Genomic DNA, 18,883 nt, shown 5'->3' with positions numbered 1-18,883 from the left:
TATATTTGTTTCTTAATAGTACTCCATATATAGGCGAAATGGTCTTGAGTAACTTGTGATTTTCTTTAACATATTGAAAATAGCAATATTCATTGATTTAGTAAAATAAAAGTTGAATTGTAGGAATGCCCTAGTTTTCATGATTTAGTAGACAATTATTTCAAGATATAATTACCATGTTGCATGTAAATATCTTTTTGGAGGCGGAAGAGCGAAACGAACCAAACTCTATGGGTTTATGAGCTCAAACTCTATCGTTTTATACTGGTTTCGGATCGTTTAGTATTTTAGTTAATTTTCAAATTGATATTTTTTTAAGATTATAATATTTCAGTAAAATTCGTTTTCGTCGAATAGAGTTTGTCATAAATATTTTTTTTTGAAAAAGATGCAATTTAAAGTAAATTTGATTATATGCTGCCAAATTAAATTTAATTAAGTATATACTCATAGTTAGCAAGATGAGTAGGTAATTGCTACCATTTGAGAAAAGTGATGCCTTTTAATTTTCTTTATGCCACACTTTGGAAAAGAGATGCTTTTTTTTACACTCAATCTTAATAACCAAAAATTTATACTATGCCGGTCCGAAAGAAAAGCCAATGCACCCATATAGTTATAATTGGGTGTTGTCCTAAAATCTAACATTATACACAATTATTGTCATTAATTAAAAAAAATTAATAAGTGGAATTCTTTTTCCTCTCAACATAATATACTATCTAAGTATAATAACAGATTCAGGTGGATTTCGTGGGTTGATCAACCGCACAACTTGTCTATATGGGCCAAAAAACTCTATTAACTTGGTGTTTTGTTCGTCATCTATTGTCAGTGATAACTGGCACATTGTCTATACTTTTTTATATCAACGACAATTTATGGGACTACCAAGCCCACAACTTGCTCATGATGGGCCGGAAAACTCCACCAACTTCGTTCTTTGTTCGTCAATCATTGTCAGTGATAACTGTCACACCGCCTCTACTTTCCGACAATAACGAAGATTTTGGGGTTTTATGAACCTCATAATTTGCTCACGATGGCTTGTAAAACTCTACTAATTCTAATCTTGTTTACTATCCATTTTCAATGACAATCGCCAAATATGCTTTCTGACAGTAACAATATCCTTATCAAATTCGGGAGTTACATTTATAAAATTTGTCATTAGTCACATAACACCAAGATATGCAAATATTTTATGGGAGGAAAGAGTATTATATTTTTACAAAAAAAGTGGAGTATTTTAATAGTTTTTGGTACCCATATCCCCATTAATCAGGCAATGACAACTTGCGTGGGGAGTGAAACTTTTCATGATTGGAGAAATTCACATAGTAGGCATTTATGAATTAAATATAACTCTATACCTCTCAACGCCACTGAGAATTGAGAACATCACCAATCCATATGCTATCCATCCATTTGTATCCTATCAAGATTCCCATTCATTGTATTAGACTTAAAATATCATGAAAATTATATCCTTATAAGACCCATTATTATCCAACTCAAAATAGTAACAAAATGAATAAAGTAGTTCACGCCGAGTGATTCTCACCCCACTTTAAACTACAATATGAATTGACACTTGCTTCTAATATTAGAAAGCATAGATTTTTTTATGTATATATTATTGAATTTTAGTTAATGAAAAATGAAATAATATATTGCATATTTATCCTTGCATCATATATTTCCAAATTTAGGAAAAGTATATGAATTCACGAAGATATACGTTTAAATATGAATTCATGAAGATTCTGGTGCAATTGATGTAAAGATTTGCTTAAAAACATTGGATTTTATCTCTATATTAGATTTGTCTAAGAATTTTTTTTATTATACCTTTTAAAGTATAATTGATGCAATATAGTATAAGAAAATTATAATAAAATGATTTGAATAAAATTGATCAAGTTGAAATCAAAATTTAGAAATATTATGTACGTACCATTCATGTATTTATATTTTTATTTATTAAATTATTTAATTTTTAGACAAAATTATAGGGCTTAAATGAATGATATTTATCCCATACTCAAGATTGTTGTAGCCAAGTGGGTTTATAGAAGCACTACAAGTTACCTCTTAAAAAGGATTAGGGCAAACCTTTTGGATTTTCTAATTATTAGTTACTACTAGTATTTGTTTGGCTTTTAAGTTGGATGCAGTAAACTCGAGAACATTAGTATATATTTTTATGATATAAAAAAATCTATGATAAGACCTCGATGAGTTTAGAATTTAGAAGACTTCCCTTTATTCTCATAAATAGAATTGACACACACCAAAAACATCAAGATAAAATCAGTACATAATTGAGAAAGAAACATAAAAAAAATGATAAGATAAAGTGCATGATATATCCATTGGCCTCGATTAGTTTCGAATTTAAAGAACTTCCCTTTGTTCTCATAAATAGAACTGATACACATAAAAACATCAAGATAAAATTGGTAGAACATTAAAATCAGTACATAATTGGGAACAAAACATAAAAGATTGAGATAGAAAAGTGCATGATATCACTAGGCCTCTAAATAATTTGAAAATTCAGTTATTATGTGTTAAAGTTGGAGTAGAGTGTTAATTTGAAATTCCAAAGTCACAACGAACAAGAATTCTTTTACAAGTGGGCTATAAACTTAGCTTTATATACTTGTAGATAACATATTCCTTCCTACAAGAAATCAAGAATTGTTGAACAATAGAAAAAACTTAGTTGGAGATGTGTTTTTAATCCAAACACATAGAAATGGAGGCCAAAAAAGTATATAAAACCAAACAAGAAAAGAATCAAGATAAGTAAAGTTTGGAGAAACTCATTGGATAATGTTCTCAAGCTATCTTTATATCATTTTGTCCCAAACGATGACTATGTCTATGTGGTAAAGCTTAGTGTTTGATAGGCGAATTGGCTTTTACTTTACTAAATCATTTCATTCAAACACCCTCATTTAACTCTCAATTCCATTCTTGTGCAAAGAAAATTGATATGTCTAAATGGCAAAGAATGTTAAAGTTGAGACTTTATTGTTATGTCTGAAAGATTATGTCCATGAATTTGACTACTTACTATTAATATTTATATATAATAACACTTTTTAAAGTAAAAATATAAATGGCAAACGACACTAATTGCAGAATTCAAGATCATTGTTTATTTAGATACACTATTACATAGTCAATACCAATCTAAATAGTATCTTTGATTTAGAAAACACAAAGAGATTTTTGAATTATTACAAAATCAACATTTGAATTTTAATTTCAATAATTGCGGCTTAATCGTTGAATATCATTTGACATCAGTGGCGGATCTAGGGGGGAGGGGGCGGTCGCCCCCTCCGTGCGACTATTTTTCCCTTATCGGGATGTAATTTTACCATGTCCGCCCCCTCCGTTTGCCTCCGGCGTCGCCCCGAATAACAAAAAAAATAGTCATGTCCGCACTAAACCAAACTATTACTATATATTCCGCCCCCTCCATTTTCGGATCCTGGATCCGCCACTGTTTGACATGTTGTGTCTAGGCAAGAGAAAAATGGTGACCCTAAAAAGAATTAATAGAAAAAAATTGTCGAGAAAATGAAGGGTATAATCGGGACAACACATGGTATGGTTGCACTCTAGGAAACCAACCACGTAAATCTAACTTTGACTCGCCTTCAAAGTCAACCGCCTATGACATTCCAACCTAATCCTATGTTTGTGAAATGAAATTATCTATTCATCAATACATATCCATTCAAATACGTGGAGATTTTGATTGTTGAGGATTAAATTGTGCTCAAATTGTTCTAGATTGAATTGAGTTAAGATTTTCCCAAATTAAATTTGTCACCGAAAAAGGAATAAATTCATAAGTCAAAATTAATTTTGTGTCAAGTTGTCATTAGAATGAATTTAATTAACTGAATAATATTTATAATATTCAATTTGACTTATCCATCTAATTAAATGATAAGTACTTTTTTCTAGCCCATATACTAAAATACTATAAAATACCATCTCTGTTCTTTTGTCTGCGATTTAAACTCTAAGTCTGACGTAGTATATGAGTTCGAACGTTGAAGAAACATAAAGAAAAAATGGTGAAAAGACTTAATATAATGCGAGTATCATTATATTGGTCTAATACTGTAGTAGAATATGAATGGACATTATGATATGACGAAATGAGGTTTTATTTTGTGAACAAAAAGAGTAATAGTATACAATTATAAAAAGTGGTAAAGAAGGATAAATTGGGGAGGATGGTACGATTTTATTCTCAAAATTAGGAATGGAGCACTTATTCGGAAAGAAGAAAATAACGTTTTACACAATTGAGAAAAATCAAAATCCAAATAGATACGTAAAAGTTTCTAGAAAAAATTTAATTTATTTATATATTGTGATAGCAATTGTATACAATAATTTGCAAATCACATCGAGAGAATTGAGTGGAAATTGGATTATTTTAATTTATTGTAATCTCGATTTCTAATTTAAGGAGATGGGGTTATTAGGAAGTTGTGGTATGTATAAAAGCAAAAATTAGAAAGACCTTTTCATCAACATTACAACTGTTTTATGAAGGCATTTCACGCGACTGCTGTCTTTGTCTGAGCTTGCAAGCCAAATAAGGGCAAAATCTAAGACGATTGATTATATCTGTCATTGATTGATTGTGCACCGCTGACCCAACCATCTTCCGCCACGACACTGGGCCCACGTCACCAATAAATCCACGTGGCCCTTCCATGACTGTCACGTGATCTGCCACGTAATATGTTAGTGGTTGTGGACGGCATTAAAATATAGGTGTGTGTAATAAAGATGTTAATATAAGTTTGTAAGGCCATCCACAATAGGAATAGCCCAGCAATAGCCCAGTCATAGCCTAGCCACTGCCACATTATCAGCACTAAAAATCCTCCTGCCACATCATAAATAGCTCAGCCATAGCCTAGCCACATCATAAATAGCACAGCCACATCAATAGCCACATTACTAATAACAATTATATAAAATGACATAATTAACAATCACACAATATACGGAATTTAATTTACGAGAGATATACGGGAAACATTAATAATACTATCCACATCACTATTAACAAATATATACAAAATGAAATAATTAACAATCACACAATATACGGAATTAAATTTACGCCACAAAAATGAGAAAATTCACTAATATTAATAAAATTTAAAAAGTACATTAATTAAAAAAATTACATAATTAAAAAAAAAAACTAACGTCGTGCAGTCCTCCGCGCCCACTCGTTAATACAAGTGGTGCGAATGAAAATGACGGGCAAGTCGCGTATATATAGTATTTCAGAAACAAAAAAAAAATTAAAAATTCGCGTTAGGCGGTGCGCTAGGCGATCCGGACGCTGCAATAGCGCCTAGCGCCGCGGAACCGCCGAGCGCTAGGCGGTTTTTTTCCGCGAAATCGGCTAGGCGGCTGAAATAGTTCGCCTAGCGCACCGCCTAGCGTCGGCGCTCGGCTAGGCGGTGCGCTAGGCGCTATTGTGGATGCTCTAAAGTGTTCTGTGAGTGAAAAATACTAACTTCATTTTATTATAAAAATATATAACGGTTAACTATCTATGGCTTTTTTTTAGATAAATGAGTAAAATGACAATGAAGTATATATAGAAGTTGTTCAGACAAAAGAAAATTAGGAAGTGCACTAAATGATACTCAATAATTGTTACTTTTATTGTGGGCATCGATTTTAAGAAATGTAAAGAAAAGTTGATTGGAGAAATTAGTGGAATATGAGACTCACTTTTTATATTGGTTTATAATAAAATGTGAGTGAAGTGAGTTGGTGGAATGTGAGATCTACTTATCATTTATGGTAAAAATGAAGTGTAACAATTATTGTGGGACGGGCTGAAATGGAAAAGAGTGACAATTATTGTGGGACGGAGGGAGTAATTTGTTGGTAAAGTTATTACATTTGGTCGAATTCTGGTTAATCTTATAATTTTAAATTTTAGTCCTATAAAATCATGAAATTTGCATCTATTTTAAATTATTCAATGGCGAAAAAATTAGTTGAATTGTACGTATTTGATATGGAAGCCGAGAAACTATACGACGTAGTCGTACGGTTTATGAAAAATCAATGAGTTAAATGTCATCTATCCATAAACCAAACGACATCATTTAGTTGAAAAATTACATTAATATATGACACGCAGGCGTCTACATTATTTTTTTATGGAATATAATTGAAAAGAAATCCAAATTTCCAAGTTTTTTAATTACCCTTTAAAATTACAAGAAAAAATAAAATTTAACCAATAGTCATAGTAATTTATTTTTTCAAATTTGCCCATTTCTAAAATAATGTAAAATAAAAACATGTGCAATATTTTTGGGAATGATGAAGTATGTTTAGAGTGGTTGGGCGCTTTACACTAAATGCAACATTTTTTAATTTATATAACCAATTATGGGATGGAATAAAGGGTGATATACACAATGGGCTGTCATCCTTTTTTCTAAGTGTGAATCATAATGGGAGAAAATGTATATAAACACGAGTTGTGTTCCCCAAAAATACGAATAATAAAGTAAAGTTATTTTATTACTCCATTTGTTCCACTAAATAATCCATTATCTTCGTAAAAATTGTGTTTCTATAGCGACTGCTGGTCCATTTTCAGTCAATGGCTAGCATATATCATATCAATTATCCTTGCATTTAATTTTTTTTTACTTCACGTTATTAATATGTAATACTCCCCCGTCCCGCTTTAGCAGTCCCAGTTACTTTTGAGCATTCGTTTGTAAAAATAATAATAAATAATTAAAATGAAGAAATGGTAAAATAAGAGGCAGAATAATATATAGAAGAGTCTATATAGAATAGTATGCACTATTCAATATTCAATTAACTTAATAAGTATAGTAATTAAATAGGCATATAAGCTTTTATTCAATTGAATAAATCCAACAGTTAACGTTCATTATTTACCTAGAGGATACATGGAGTAGATTGTTCTGTTTTATTTTGATAGTATTTATTTATTTATAGGCTGTCGATGATGAAATTTTAGACCATTCTAGACAATAAACATGGTTGTTATTCTAGACAATAAACATGGTTGTTGATACCACTTAGTCAAAAGATTAATTATGTAGATTAGGAACTAGATATTACATTAATTAGTTGATTAGATATACTTATGTGCTATTATGCATACAATTTATCGTTACTTGAACCAATCCAAATTGTGTACGTAAAATAAAAATAATGTTAGGTTACAAATATATAAAGCCCCGCAGTCCGTTAGCACCATAAAATGTTGTTAAAGCTATTTAAGATTATCATCTAATATTACTCCAATGATTTGTAGTGAAAAAGATATTCTTTAATCATTAATGCATATCCTAAAAAATACTCTCTAATTAATAAGGAAATAAGTTCTTTGGTCCAAATGGAATATTAAAGCAATATATTGTACGCAAGAGGTCAGACCATACTGCATCGACCATTTTGCAGTCCGAGCCCATTTGTAACCTGAGTTACCAATGACCTTAGGATCAATTCGTCAACTTCTTCAAAACTAATCGTATGTTTTTAATGAGGGTCAAAAGGCTCGAGCTCAAAATTGGCGAAGAAATCCAACAAAATTGATAATAAAAAAGGATCTCATAATAAAAAAAAGGAATAAGAAATAAATAAAAAGTGCTTTAAGACCAGGTTGCATTATCTATATTAGGTTCTCATTATATTTTATCTATGGATATGTATAAGAGTGTCCACAATGGTTAGGCGCGGCTATCTCGGGGCTATCCATAGTGGAAGAGTTGTCCGCCCCCGGGGCGGACGAGGAGATGGGGCGGTAGGCGGCGGACGGGCATGCGCCGACTCTGGGGCGGACGCGGCGGATAGCGCGGGCGCCTATAGTTGATCGGTGCCCGACGCGGCTATTGGCGGCGATTTTTTTTTAATTCAATTTAATTCACCTATAAATACACCCTATTCCATTCATTATTTTCACACCATTCCAACTCTTCATCACTTAAAATTTCTCTCACTAGAATTTGTGGTCAGAAATGAACAATTTGTGGAGAGACACTTGGAATGCTCTGATTCAACAGGTGCAACATCAGGCCGCCCAAGAATATGCGGCGCGCTTGGCGGAGGAGGCGGAGGCTGCGATCCCTCGTGCGATTACTCATCGGCGGACCATCCCACGAGACCACGTCGGTGCGCACCAGCGTCTAATGGCTGATTACTTTGTGGATAGCCCCCGTTATCCACCCGAGATATTCCGCCGGAGATTCAGGATGTCGCGAATATTATGTTAGCATGTATCATATTGCATAAAGAGGGCGCAAGTACAAGTCACGGTGTTGCCTCCGCGCCGATCCAGATGGGCGTACCACGGAGCAATGAATATTTGATCCAACGTTTCGGTGATATGCGCAGGACAACATCACATACCACACTCCAGGCCGATTTGATTGAAGAATTGTGGGCACGTAGGGGAGGTGGCGGCGTCGTGTGAATTTTTAGTTGTATTTTTTTTAATTTTCGTTGTATAATTTTACCCTTTTGCAATACAACGAATATTCGGCCCCAATTACCTCGTTTTCTAATTATTTACATTTCGATAATTTTAATTATACCTGATTGAAATTAAAAACATTTTAAAATGAAAATTGATTATAAAATTTGGAGGCTATTGGAAGTGTCCACCATAGTGGGCGGAAACAAAATTTTGAAGCTATGGATAAAAAAACTGAAGCTATGGACAAAAAATGGGGCGGAGCTATTGGGGTGTCTGCCTTATTGTGGACCCCCTAAAGACCAAAGTCAAATTAAGGCGCAATTATTCAGCAGCGTTAAACGCGGAAATGAAATGTGAAGACCGTTTAATCAGACAATAGTTTCGGCCGCCAAACTTGGAAACCATGCGTGTTTTTGGTCTAATCTTATCCCAAACTAATTAACGGAAACATTTCCACTAACCGTGCGTATTGACGCTTCTGCCCTCGATTAAATTTCATATACATACTCTAATTAATTCCATTTCCATTATCTTTTAATTCACGACTAAATTGCAAATGAATTAATGAGTGAACTAATTGTGATAGTTTTTTTTTGTAGTGCAAATACTCGAGCCACAAAAATGGTGATTATCAGACTAACACAAGTAGTTCATTTAGTTCAGAGTAGAAATATCAAAATTTTAAAATAATACTCCCCCGTCCTATAAAAATAAAATTTGAGGCTACACTAAATGTTGGGATTCGCACACACAAGGCTTTCACACACTCAAGAAGATCACACACACACTCACTGTTGTATGAGATCACACAATGCAGAAACACACACACTCACACTTTGAGTATTGAAGATGATAATCTTGGAGAGAAACTGGAAAACTCTTTATTGATTAAACTCCTACTGCTCTACTCTAAACTACATACACGGTTTATGAGCTATTTAAAGCTCTACAAACAAGTAGCAACTGCTACTAACTAACTACAAGAAGAATCAAGAAAGCAAGAAGAATAACCGCTACATCTCAGCTAACTAACTGCTGCTCCAACGGCTAGTTCGGCTAGGTTGCTTCTTCCTTCTCGGCTTAAGGCCGAACTCCCTTCTCGGCTCAAGACCGAACTCTCTTCTCGGTTCACAACCGAACTCCCTTCTCGGCTAGTTCCAGCTCAAAGCCGAGCTTACCGAACTCCCTTCTAGCCGAGCTTACCGAACTCCCTTCTAGCCGAGCTTACCGAACTCCCTTCTAGCCGAGCTTACCTTCTTCTGCCTTCTTCTTCCAACTGAAATGAGCACTCCATTATTACAATTCTCCACCTGAGGGCTCATCTCAGTTCTTGCACAAACATTGATCAACTTCTTGCAATGATCAAACTTGTCTCTACCTAGAGACTTTGTTAGCATGTCAGCCGGATTGTGCAAGGTGTTAATCTTAATCACCTTCACTCTCCCCTTTTCAATCTCGTCTCTAATAAAATGCAACTTTATGTCTATGTGCTTGCTCCTTTCATGAAAACCCGGATGTTTAGCCAAGCACATAGCTGAGCTGCTGTCACAATGAATCACCATTGTCTTTTGGTCAAAACCAAAGTCAGAAATCACTCCCTGAATCCAAAAACTCTCCTGTACAGCTGCAGTGAGAGCTATATACTCTGATTCTGTTGTTGAGAGAGCAACAACACTTTGCAAACCTGATTTCCAGCTGATTACAGTTCCAAACATGGTGAAAAGATAACCTGTTTGGGACTTTCTGTTGTCCAGGTTTGCAGCATAGTCTGCATCACAATAGCCCTGCACAACCTCCTCAGATTCACCTTCCCAGCCATTGAAGACAATTCCCCAGCCACTGGTTGACTTCATGTACCTCAATATCCACTTAAGAGCATTCCAATGCTCCTTCCCCGGGTCAGCCATGTATCTGCTAGTCACTGAGATAGCATGTGCCAGATCTGGTCTGGTACAGATCATAGTATACATAACACTTCCAACCACACTAGCATAAGGAATAGACTCCATCTCCTCAGCCTCTTGCTTAGATTTAGGGGCCTGCTCCTTTGAAAGCTTAAAACTCTGGGACAGAGGAGTTGATGCAGCTTTTGCATTTTCCATTTTGAATCTCTGCAAAACTTTCTCAATATAGTCAGTTTGAAGCATCCACAGCTTCTTGCAGCCTCTGTCTCTCTGAATGTGTATGCCTAGGATCTTCCTTGACTCTCCTAGATCCTTCATTTCAAAGCTTGACTTCAGATCTTGTTTAACTTTCTGAATTTCTGTCATAGAAGGCCCTGCAAGTAGCATATCATCCACATAGAGTAATAGGTAGGCAATGGGAGTTTTGCCTGCCTTCTTGATGTAAATACAATCATCATATTCTGACTTGGAGAAGCCAATCTTCTTCATCTGTGCATCAAACTTCTTATTCCACTGTCTAGGACTTTGCTTAAGTCCATAAAGACTTTTCTGTAACAGGCACACCTTGCCTTCTTCTCCAATCTTCACATAGCCCTCTGGCTGTTCCATGAAGATAGTTTCCTCTAGATCTCCATTGAGGAAGGCTGTCTTCACATCAAGCTGTTGTAGCTCCCAGTCAAGCTGATTCACCACAGCCAATAGGATCCTAATTGAAGTGTGCTTCACAACAGGTGCAAACACTTCATTGAAATCGATTCCCTCCTGCTGTGTAAAGCCTCTAGCCACCAGCCTTGCCTTGAACCTGACTCTATCCTTATCAGTGGTCTCAATCTTTCTTTTAAACAACCACTTACAGCTTACCAGCCTCCTTTCCTTACCATCTGTACTCAGCTTGGATTTGTCCACCAAAATCCATGTTTTGTTCTTGAGTAAAGACTCTATTTCCTCATTCATGGCTTCAATCCATCTTTCTCTATCTTTACTCTGCATAGCTTCTTTATATGTGAGTGGATCTGCACCATCAATTCTTTCAGCTGCACACAAAGCATAATACACAACATCAGAGAACTTTGTTGGTGGCCTTGTTTCTCTTCTAACTCTGTCCCTTGCAAGCTGATAGTCTCTGATAGAGTCTGATATAGACTCACCAGCCTGGTTGCCCTGAGTTGGAGCCTCTTCTTTATCTGAATCAGACTCACTCCCTGAGTCAGTAACTCCACCTGCTCCTAGGCCAACCCCCACAGGCTCCACCTTGAAGAAATCACCCTCATCTTCACTGGAGTCCAGCTTATCTTTCAGGTATGGCATCTGATCCTCCAAGAACACCACATCCCTACTCACCAAGACCTTCTGCTTACCGGGCTCAATACACCAGAGCCTATACCCCTTAACACCCCTCTGATACCCCAACATAATACATTTCAGAGCCCTAGCTTCAAGCTTGCTTTGCCTAGCATGAGCATAGGCCACACACCCAAACACCTTGTATTTTGAGTAGTCACTATGAGCTCCATACCACATGTAATCAGGAGTTTCAGATTTCAGGGCAGTAGATGGGCATTTATTGATGAGATAGGCTGCTGTATACACAGCCTCACCCCAGAACCTGCTGCTCAAACCAGAACCAAGAAGTAGGCACCTCACCCTCTCTTGGATTGTCCTATTCATCCTCTCCACAACACCATTTTGCTGAGGATTACCAGGAACAGTACGGTGCCTCTTCATACCCTTCTCTTTACAGAACAGATCAAACTCAGCAGACAAGAACTCTAGGCCATTGTCTGTTCTTAAGCATTTAACACTTCTACCCTTCTCTAGCTCAACCTCCTTACACCATATCTTGAACTTTGTGAGTGTTTCAGATTTTTCTTTAAGAATATATACCCACAACTTCCTTGTATAGTCATCAATGATAGCTAGATAATACTTTCCTCCACCAATTGAACACACCGGTGAAGGCCCCCAAAGATCACTATGTATGTAGTCTAAAGGGGCTGTAGAAGAGTGAATACCTGTAGGATAGGGTGCCTTCTTTGCTTTTCCAAGTATACACTGCTCACAGGGGTTCATCTTGTTGAAATCTCCAGAGATCAGACCCTTCTTGATGAGTTCTTTCAAGCTTCCTTCAGCTGGGTGGCCCAATCTCTTGTGCCATAGCATTATGGAATCATCTGACACTGCATTGCTTTCTCCATCAACAGCCTTAGCCTTCAGATAGTAGAGAATATGCTCTCTGTCAGCCTCCATCATCACTGCATCTCCAGATTTAACAAACAATTTTCCTTGACTCATCAATATGGTGAACCCTCTCTGCTCCAGCATTCCCAATGAGATGAGATTCCTCTTCACTTCTGGAATATACCTCACCCCAGTTAGGATCTTTATAGAGCCATCTTGTAGGCTTAGCTTTACCTTCCCTATTCCTCTGATCTGACAAATGTGATTATTACCCAGCACCACAGTGCCGGCTGCTTCTTGAAGGTCATGAAACCAGCTCCTATTTGGGCACATATGGAAGCTGCACCCTGAGTCCATAATCCACCTATGACTGACCCCACTGTCACTGATATTCATGAGTTGAGCCGGGGGATCAGCACTCTCCACACAATCAGATTGGTTGTGTCCCTCAAAGGCTATCTTTCTCTTCCATGCATGACAATCTTTCTTCAAATGTCCAGGTTTCTTGCACCAATAGCAAGCTCTGGTTTCCTTCTGAGCATCAGAACTTGAGGGTTTAGGGCCCTCATACTTCTTCTTGAAGTTCTGCTTCTTGAACTTCTTCACATTCAAGGCCTCTGCAGCTTGAACATCGGAGCTTGCAGAGCCTCTGTTGGCTGTCTTCTGGAGTTCTTTGGCCATCAAGGCTGAATAGACTTCTGCATAGGTGATAGGTTTATCTCTTCCATAGATAATTGCATCACTTAACTGGTCATACGAGCTAGGCAAGGCATTCAATGTGAGAATGGCCTTATCCTCATCTGAAATCTTGACATCAACAGATCCCAGGTCATCAATGATCTTGTTGAACTCCTCTAGCTGCTCAATGATGGACCTATCTCCAGAAAAACTATAGGCATACAGCCTCTTCTTGAGATACAGCCGGTTAGCCAAGGATTTGGCCAAGTAAACTTCATCCAACTTGTCCAAGATCTCCACCGCAGTCTTGGCTTCTTGAACATCCCTCAAGACCTTATCTCCAAGGCACAGAATCACTGCAGAATGTGCCTTGAGCTGCATCTCCTCCATCTTTGCCTGAGCTTTATCATCAAGCACTGGAGCCTTTCCTTTCTCCTCTGGTTTTGCAAGAACTGCGGCCAAGCCTTGTTGAATCAAAACCGCCTTCATCTTCATCTTCCACAGGCTATAATCATTCTTGCCTGTGAACTTTTCTGCATCAAGCCTTGCTGCCATCTCTGAAACCGTTTGATCCTCTGCAAATCAGCTTCAATATCCCTTCCCACAGACGGCGCCACTTGTTGGGATTCGCACACACAAGGCTTTCACACACTCAAGAAGATCACACACACACTCACTGTTGTATGAGATCACACAATGCAGAAACACACACACTCACACTTTGAGTATTGAAGATGATAATCTTGGAGAGAAACTGGAAAACTCTTTATTGATTAAACTCCTACTGCTCTACTCTAAACTACATACACGGTTTATGAGCTATTTAAAGCTCTACAAACAAGTAGCAACTGCTACTAACTAACTACAAGAAGAATCAAGAAAGCAAGAAGAATAACCGCTACATCTCAGCTAACTAACTGCTGCTCCAACGGCTAGTTCGGCTAGGTTGCTTCTTCCTTCTCGGCTTAAGGCCGAACTCCCTTCTCGGCTCAAGACCGAACTCTCTTCTCGGTTCACAACCGAACTCCCTTCTCGGCTAGTTCCAGCTCAAAGCCGAGCTTACCGAACTCCCTTCTAGCCGAGCTTACCGAACTCCCTTCTAGCCGAGCTTACCGAACTCCCTTCTAGCCGAGCTTACCTTCTTCTGCCTTCTTCTTCCAACTGAAATGAGCACTCCATTATTACACTAAATTTAACGCATAACTGACTAAATTTAACGCATAACTGATAAAGTAAGAGAAGAACAAAAAGGTAATTAAAATAATGTTAGTGGATAGTAGAACTCATATTTTTATTAGTGTTTAATAGTGAGTAAAGTGTTCAAGATATAAATGAATTGATGTACATAACGAGTTTGGGAGAACTTTACCGAAATGGAAATTGATTATTTTTATGGAATAAATGTTGTATAACATGTTAGCGAAAATCAAAACGCTATATCCGTAAATATTACGTAAGTCACCAATTGTGTTAGGAAATAATCACGAATATAATAGGACAAACTTATAAATTATTTAATCTTTTTAATACTATGTGTATCTACGTATGGTGACGATATCAAACCAAAGATTTCATATTAGTATCATCAAGATATATATCAACAAGCTATGTAGCTCCATCAAATAAACATAATTGTTTGCTTCTACCAAACAATTGGTTATGGAAATTAATATATATACTACCAACGAATTGCCTTGTAACAATAGTTTGCTTATAAATTATGCATTTCATTGATAAAACTTTGTTGATCCTTGTAACACAACTAATGAGGATAGAATATCCTTCCTCAACAAGCCCAAAACTAAATACAAGAGAGAAAGCATTTACATTGTTCCAAATGGGAAAAAAATAAAAATGAAGATATATTAAATTTGGCCACATTGATTACGTTATTATAACAACGATTAGGACAAAAAGTTATTCGTAATACAAGTATACAACATTTAGGACAAAAATCTCTTTTTGTAAGAGCATATCCTATTTTATTCTAATACTTAATTACACAAATCTTTGTCTCATCATCTACCTCTTTGTTTAAAAATTTCGAAGCATATTCTCTTTATACTCATTAAGTGCTGCTGGCCAATCAGATTAGGAATTCATTAAATATTCATATTGTCTGTCTTGTTAATTTTATAATCCATCACACTTCTCTATTTATCCCTGCAATTAACTTCAATTACTCATTCAATATTATTTATATTGTCATTAAAATCTTCAAATCGATTCTAATTAATAAAAAAAATTAAAGAAACATGCCTATCCATTCGGATAAGTTTGTGATTTGTCAAACTTATATTCCTACAGTTTACAAAAAATTATCAAATTATATTAATTTGATACAAGTTTTAATATAATGATTGTAGTATGTAATTGAAATAAGAGTCTTGTTTTAAATATGTGAAATGTACGGTAAGTTACTAAATTATAGTAATAAGGTATTATTACTACTATACAAATTTTTATTTTTTAAATAAATTGAAAAAAATGAGTGAAATTTTTATGAATGGATGCAAAAAGTGGCAGCTTCAACTTTTTCTTGTTATTTTATTTATTTATAATATGGATATTACAATTTGGTCATATCATATCAATCTCTTTCAATAATTTCATTCGTTAAATTCTGGATATATTTCCATTGTAAATGTAATTATATTTCCAAATAATTTTTCCTTAAAAAATTTGTATTTTAGTTGAAAATGATGTCCACATATCCATTTAATATCCTTGAAAAAATGCCTAAATGAAAATGACATAGATTAGATCAACAAATGAAGGATACTATGACTAGACTAGGAGAGAAGCATTTATGGAATAATCTTAGTATGCAAATTGGACCAATTCTTTAATTAAAACATTTTAGTATTAAATTTTTCTTATCAAAATTTTGAATGAATATTAATTCTATTAAGATAACATAGAAACTTTGAATGCTTTTTATAGTTATCTTAATATTACACCGGTCTATAAAAATAGTCTTTGCGACAACAATAAATAGATCAATATAAAATTAATAAAATAAGAAAGATAAAAGACATAGTTGAAATTTATTAGAAAAAGATAGACAAAGATTTTAGTGCATGGAAAAAATAGAAACGTATAACTATTTTTTGTGAACCGTAACAATATTAAATATTTACAATAAAATTATAAAATACTGGACAAAATCGAACATTTAACAACTACTAGAAACTTTCCCCATCTCATATTACTTGAGTTTTTGTAGTAGTATATAAAATTTAAGAAAATTATATTTAATGAGTTAAGTGATGAAAATAAGGTAAAATATGAGAGAGAATAAAAAGGTAGTGAAAAAGAATAAAATAGAACAGAAGGTAATAATATGTTTTTGTTTTTCTAATATAAAGCAAAATGGGATAATAAAAGAGGAAAAGGGTAATAATTAGGAAGATGAAGATTAATTGTAGTGGTAATAATATAGAATGTAGTGGTATTCATCCTAAGCACATACTCCAACACGCGGCAGTAAGATATTGGTTGGAATAGCAGCGACGCGTAGTAGGTTAATAATCCCCCAAACCACTGCGTAAGTATATCTGTATATGGATAAGGTTTTCCTTTTTATTTTAAAATAAAAATAATTCTCATTTTAAAATAATTAATTAAAATCGCCGCGCCTTTACAATTTCTTCCCTCTCCCCTTCCACACGCCTTTCCCCTGTTATTGTCTCCCATATCCCGACTCCGCTATATATACCCCTTCCTCCCTCATTTCCCCCAATTCAAATTCAAATTCAAAAATCAAAATTAAACTGATAATTCACATGTAAAATGGTGGATTTCGATTGGCAAACAAAGATGATCGGCCCTGAGATCTCCAACAAATCGCCAAGATTATCCAACAAGCTACATATCACGATTCCTCCGCCGAAGCTCCGCAACGCTGAGCTGGCGGCGGCGTCGGACTCGTCGTGCTCGGCGTACGAGCAGTATCTCCGCCTACCGGAGCTGCGGAAGCTATGGGATGCAACCGAGTTTCCTGAATGGAAAAGTGAATCGGTGTTTAAACCGGCTTTTACTGGCCTCGAGATCACCTTCCGGTTCATTTCCACGGTTTTATCCGACGCGCGGCCGTACGTGAACCGGCGGGAGTGGCGGAGGAGGATCGAAGCTCTCGCGATGAGGCAGATCGAGATCATCGCTGAGCTATGCGAGGACGATGAGGACGACTGCGAGACGCGAGCTACTATTCCGATCGTGGATCTGTCGAGCGAATCCGGCGCTCTGGCGCCGACGAATAGCTCGGCGGAGGTGTGGAAGATGGCGGACGACACGGTGGTGGTGAGCCACGTCAGCGAGGAGGGCCTCCTGCCGCGGCTCGCCTCATGGCAGAAATACGAAGACGTCGCGCGGAGGATTCAGTACTCGATCGAGTGCCAGATGCAGGGGTTGCCGTACACGCTAGGTTTGGGGGAGCCGAACCTGAGCGGGAAGCCGAGCCTCAATTACGACCTGATCTGCAAGCCGGCGGCGGTGCACGCGCTGAAGAGGTGCTTAAACGACGACGTCGAGTCGAAGAATTTTGAAAATCGGACGGTTTACTCGACGCATCAGGTTCTGGAGTCGTGGATCCGAGTCGCGAGGGAGCTAATTGCGAGGATCGGAGAGGAAATCGATTTGCGGCGGTGTGAGAGAGCGGCGAGGTATTGCTGGTTGCTGGAGAAGGTGTGGTCGATTTTGAATCAGATCGAAGATCTGCATCTGCTGATGGATCCGGACGATTTCCTGCAGCTGAAAAATCAGCTCATGATCAAGGCGAGTTCCGATTCGAAGCTGTTCTGCTTCAGATCGCGCGAGCTCGTCGAGATCACGAAATCGTCCAAGGATCTGAAGCACACAGTGCCGGCGGTGTTGGAGGTGGAGGTGGATCCGACCGGCGGACCGAGGATTCAGAACGCGGCGATGGAGCTTTACCGGAGAAAGGAGGATTTCGCGAAAATTCACCTGCTGCAGGCGATGCAGGCGGTGGAGGCAGCGGTGAAGAGGTTTTACTTCGGTTACAAGCAGTTGCTGGCGGTGGTGATGGGGAGCTTGGAAGCGAAGGGGAATGTTGAATCCGGCGATCTGTTGAGCCTGATATTTATGGAGCCGACGTATTTCCCGAGCTTGGACGCGGCGAAGACGTTTCTCGGGGAGCGGTGGAGCCATGAGGTGTAGTCCGGAGTGGCGGCGGCGGAGTGTTTCGTGACGCGGTGGCGGGCTTAGTCAAATAGGAGATGGATTTTACTGATAAAACATTATTCTTGTTTGCAGCCTGGCTATGATTTATTTTTTCTTTAGTCAAATTTTTGGTATATGAAAAATTAATTATTTTATGAATTACTAATATAATAGTACTATGATTCATAGCGATTCTCATCCGATTTAGATGGAGAATGGATTTCTCTAGTAAGTTGCATGTACGTAAGCAACCATCCATTACATTATTTTAATGTGACAATAGTCTATAGTTATATTTGAAAAAATATGTTGGCGTTAAGTAATTTTAATTACTACTTTCCTCGTAGAATAGTTTTATCAAAAAATCACTCATCATTTGTACTTCTTGAGCTCGACCCATCTCTATTAC

General features: G+C 36.9%; 1 protein-coding gene across 1 annotated transcript; it reads left to right on the top strand.

Annotated features, from left to right (window-relative positions):
• Positions 1–17,028: 17,028 nt before the first annotated feature.
• LOC121774920 (nematode resistance protein-like HSPRO2) lies at positions 17,029–18,666 on the top strand. Its single transcript, XM_042171825.1, has one exon. The coding sequence runs from the start codon at positions 17,086–17,088 to the stop codon at positions 18,469–18,471; it is 1,386 nt and encodes a 461-aa protein (XP_042027759.1). The 5' UTR covers positions 17,029–17,085; the 3' UTR covers positions 18,472–18,666.
• The last annotated feature ends 217 nt before the right edge of the window (positions 18,667–18,883 follow it).

This window comes from Salvia splendens, chromosome 17 (assembly GCF_004379255.2).
Source record: "Salvia splendens isolate huo1 chromosome 17, SspV2, whole genome shotgun sequence".
Lineage (NCBI taxonomy): Eukaryota > Viridiplantae > Streptophyta > Magnoliopsida > Lamiales > Lamiaceae > Salvia > Salvia splendens.
This window is presented reverse-complemented; position numbering and strand designations above follow the sequence as displayed.

Bases quoted from the DNA above. Each gene is read 5' to 3' on its own strand.
- LOC121774920 (XM_042171825.1), top strand. From the start codon at position 17,086: ATGGTGGATTTCGATTGGCAAACAAAGATGATCGGCCCTGAGATCTCC.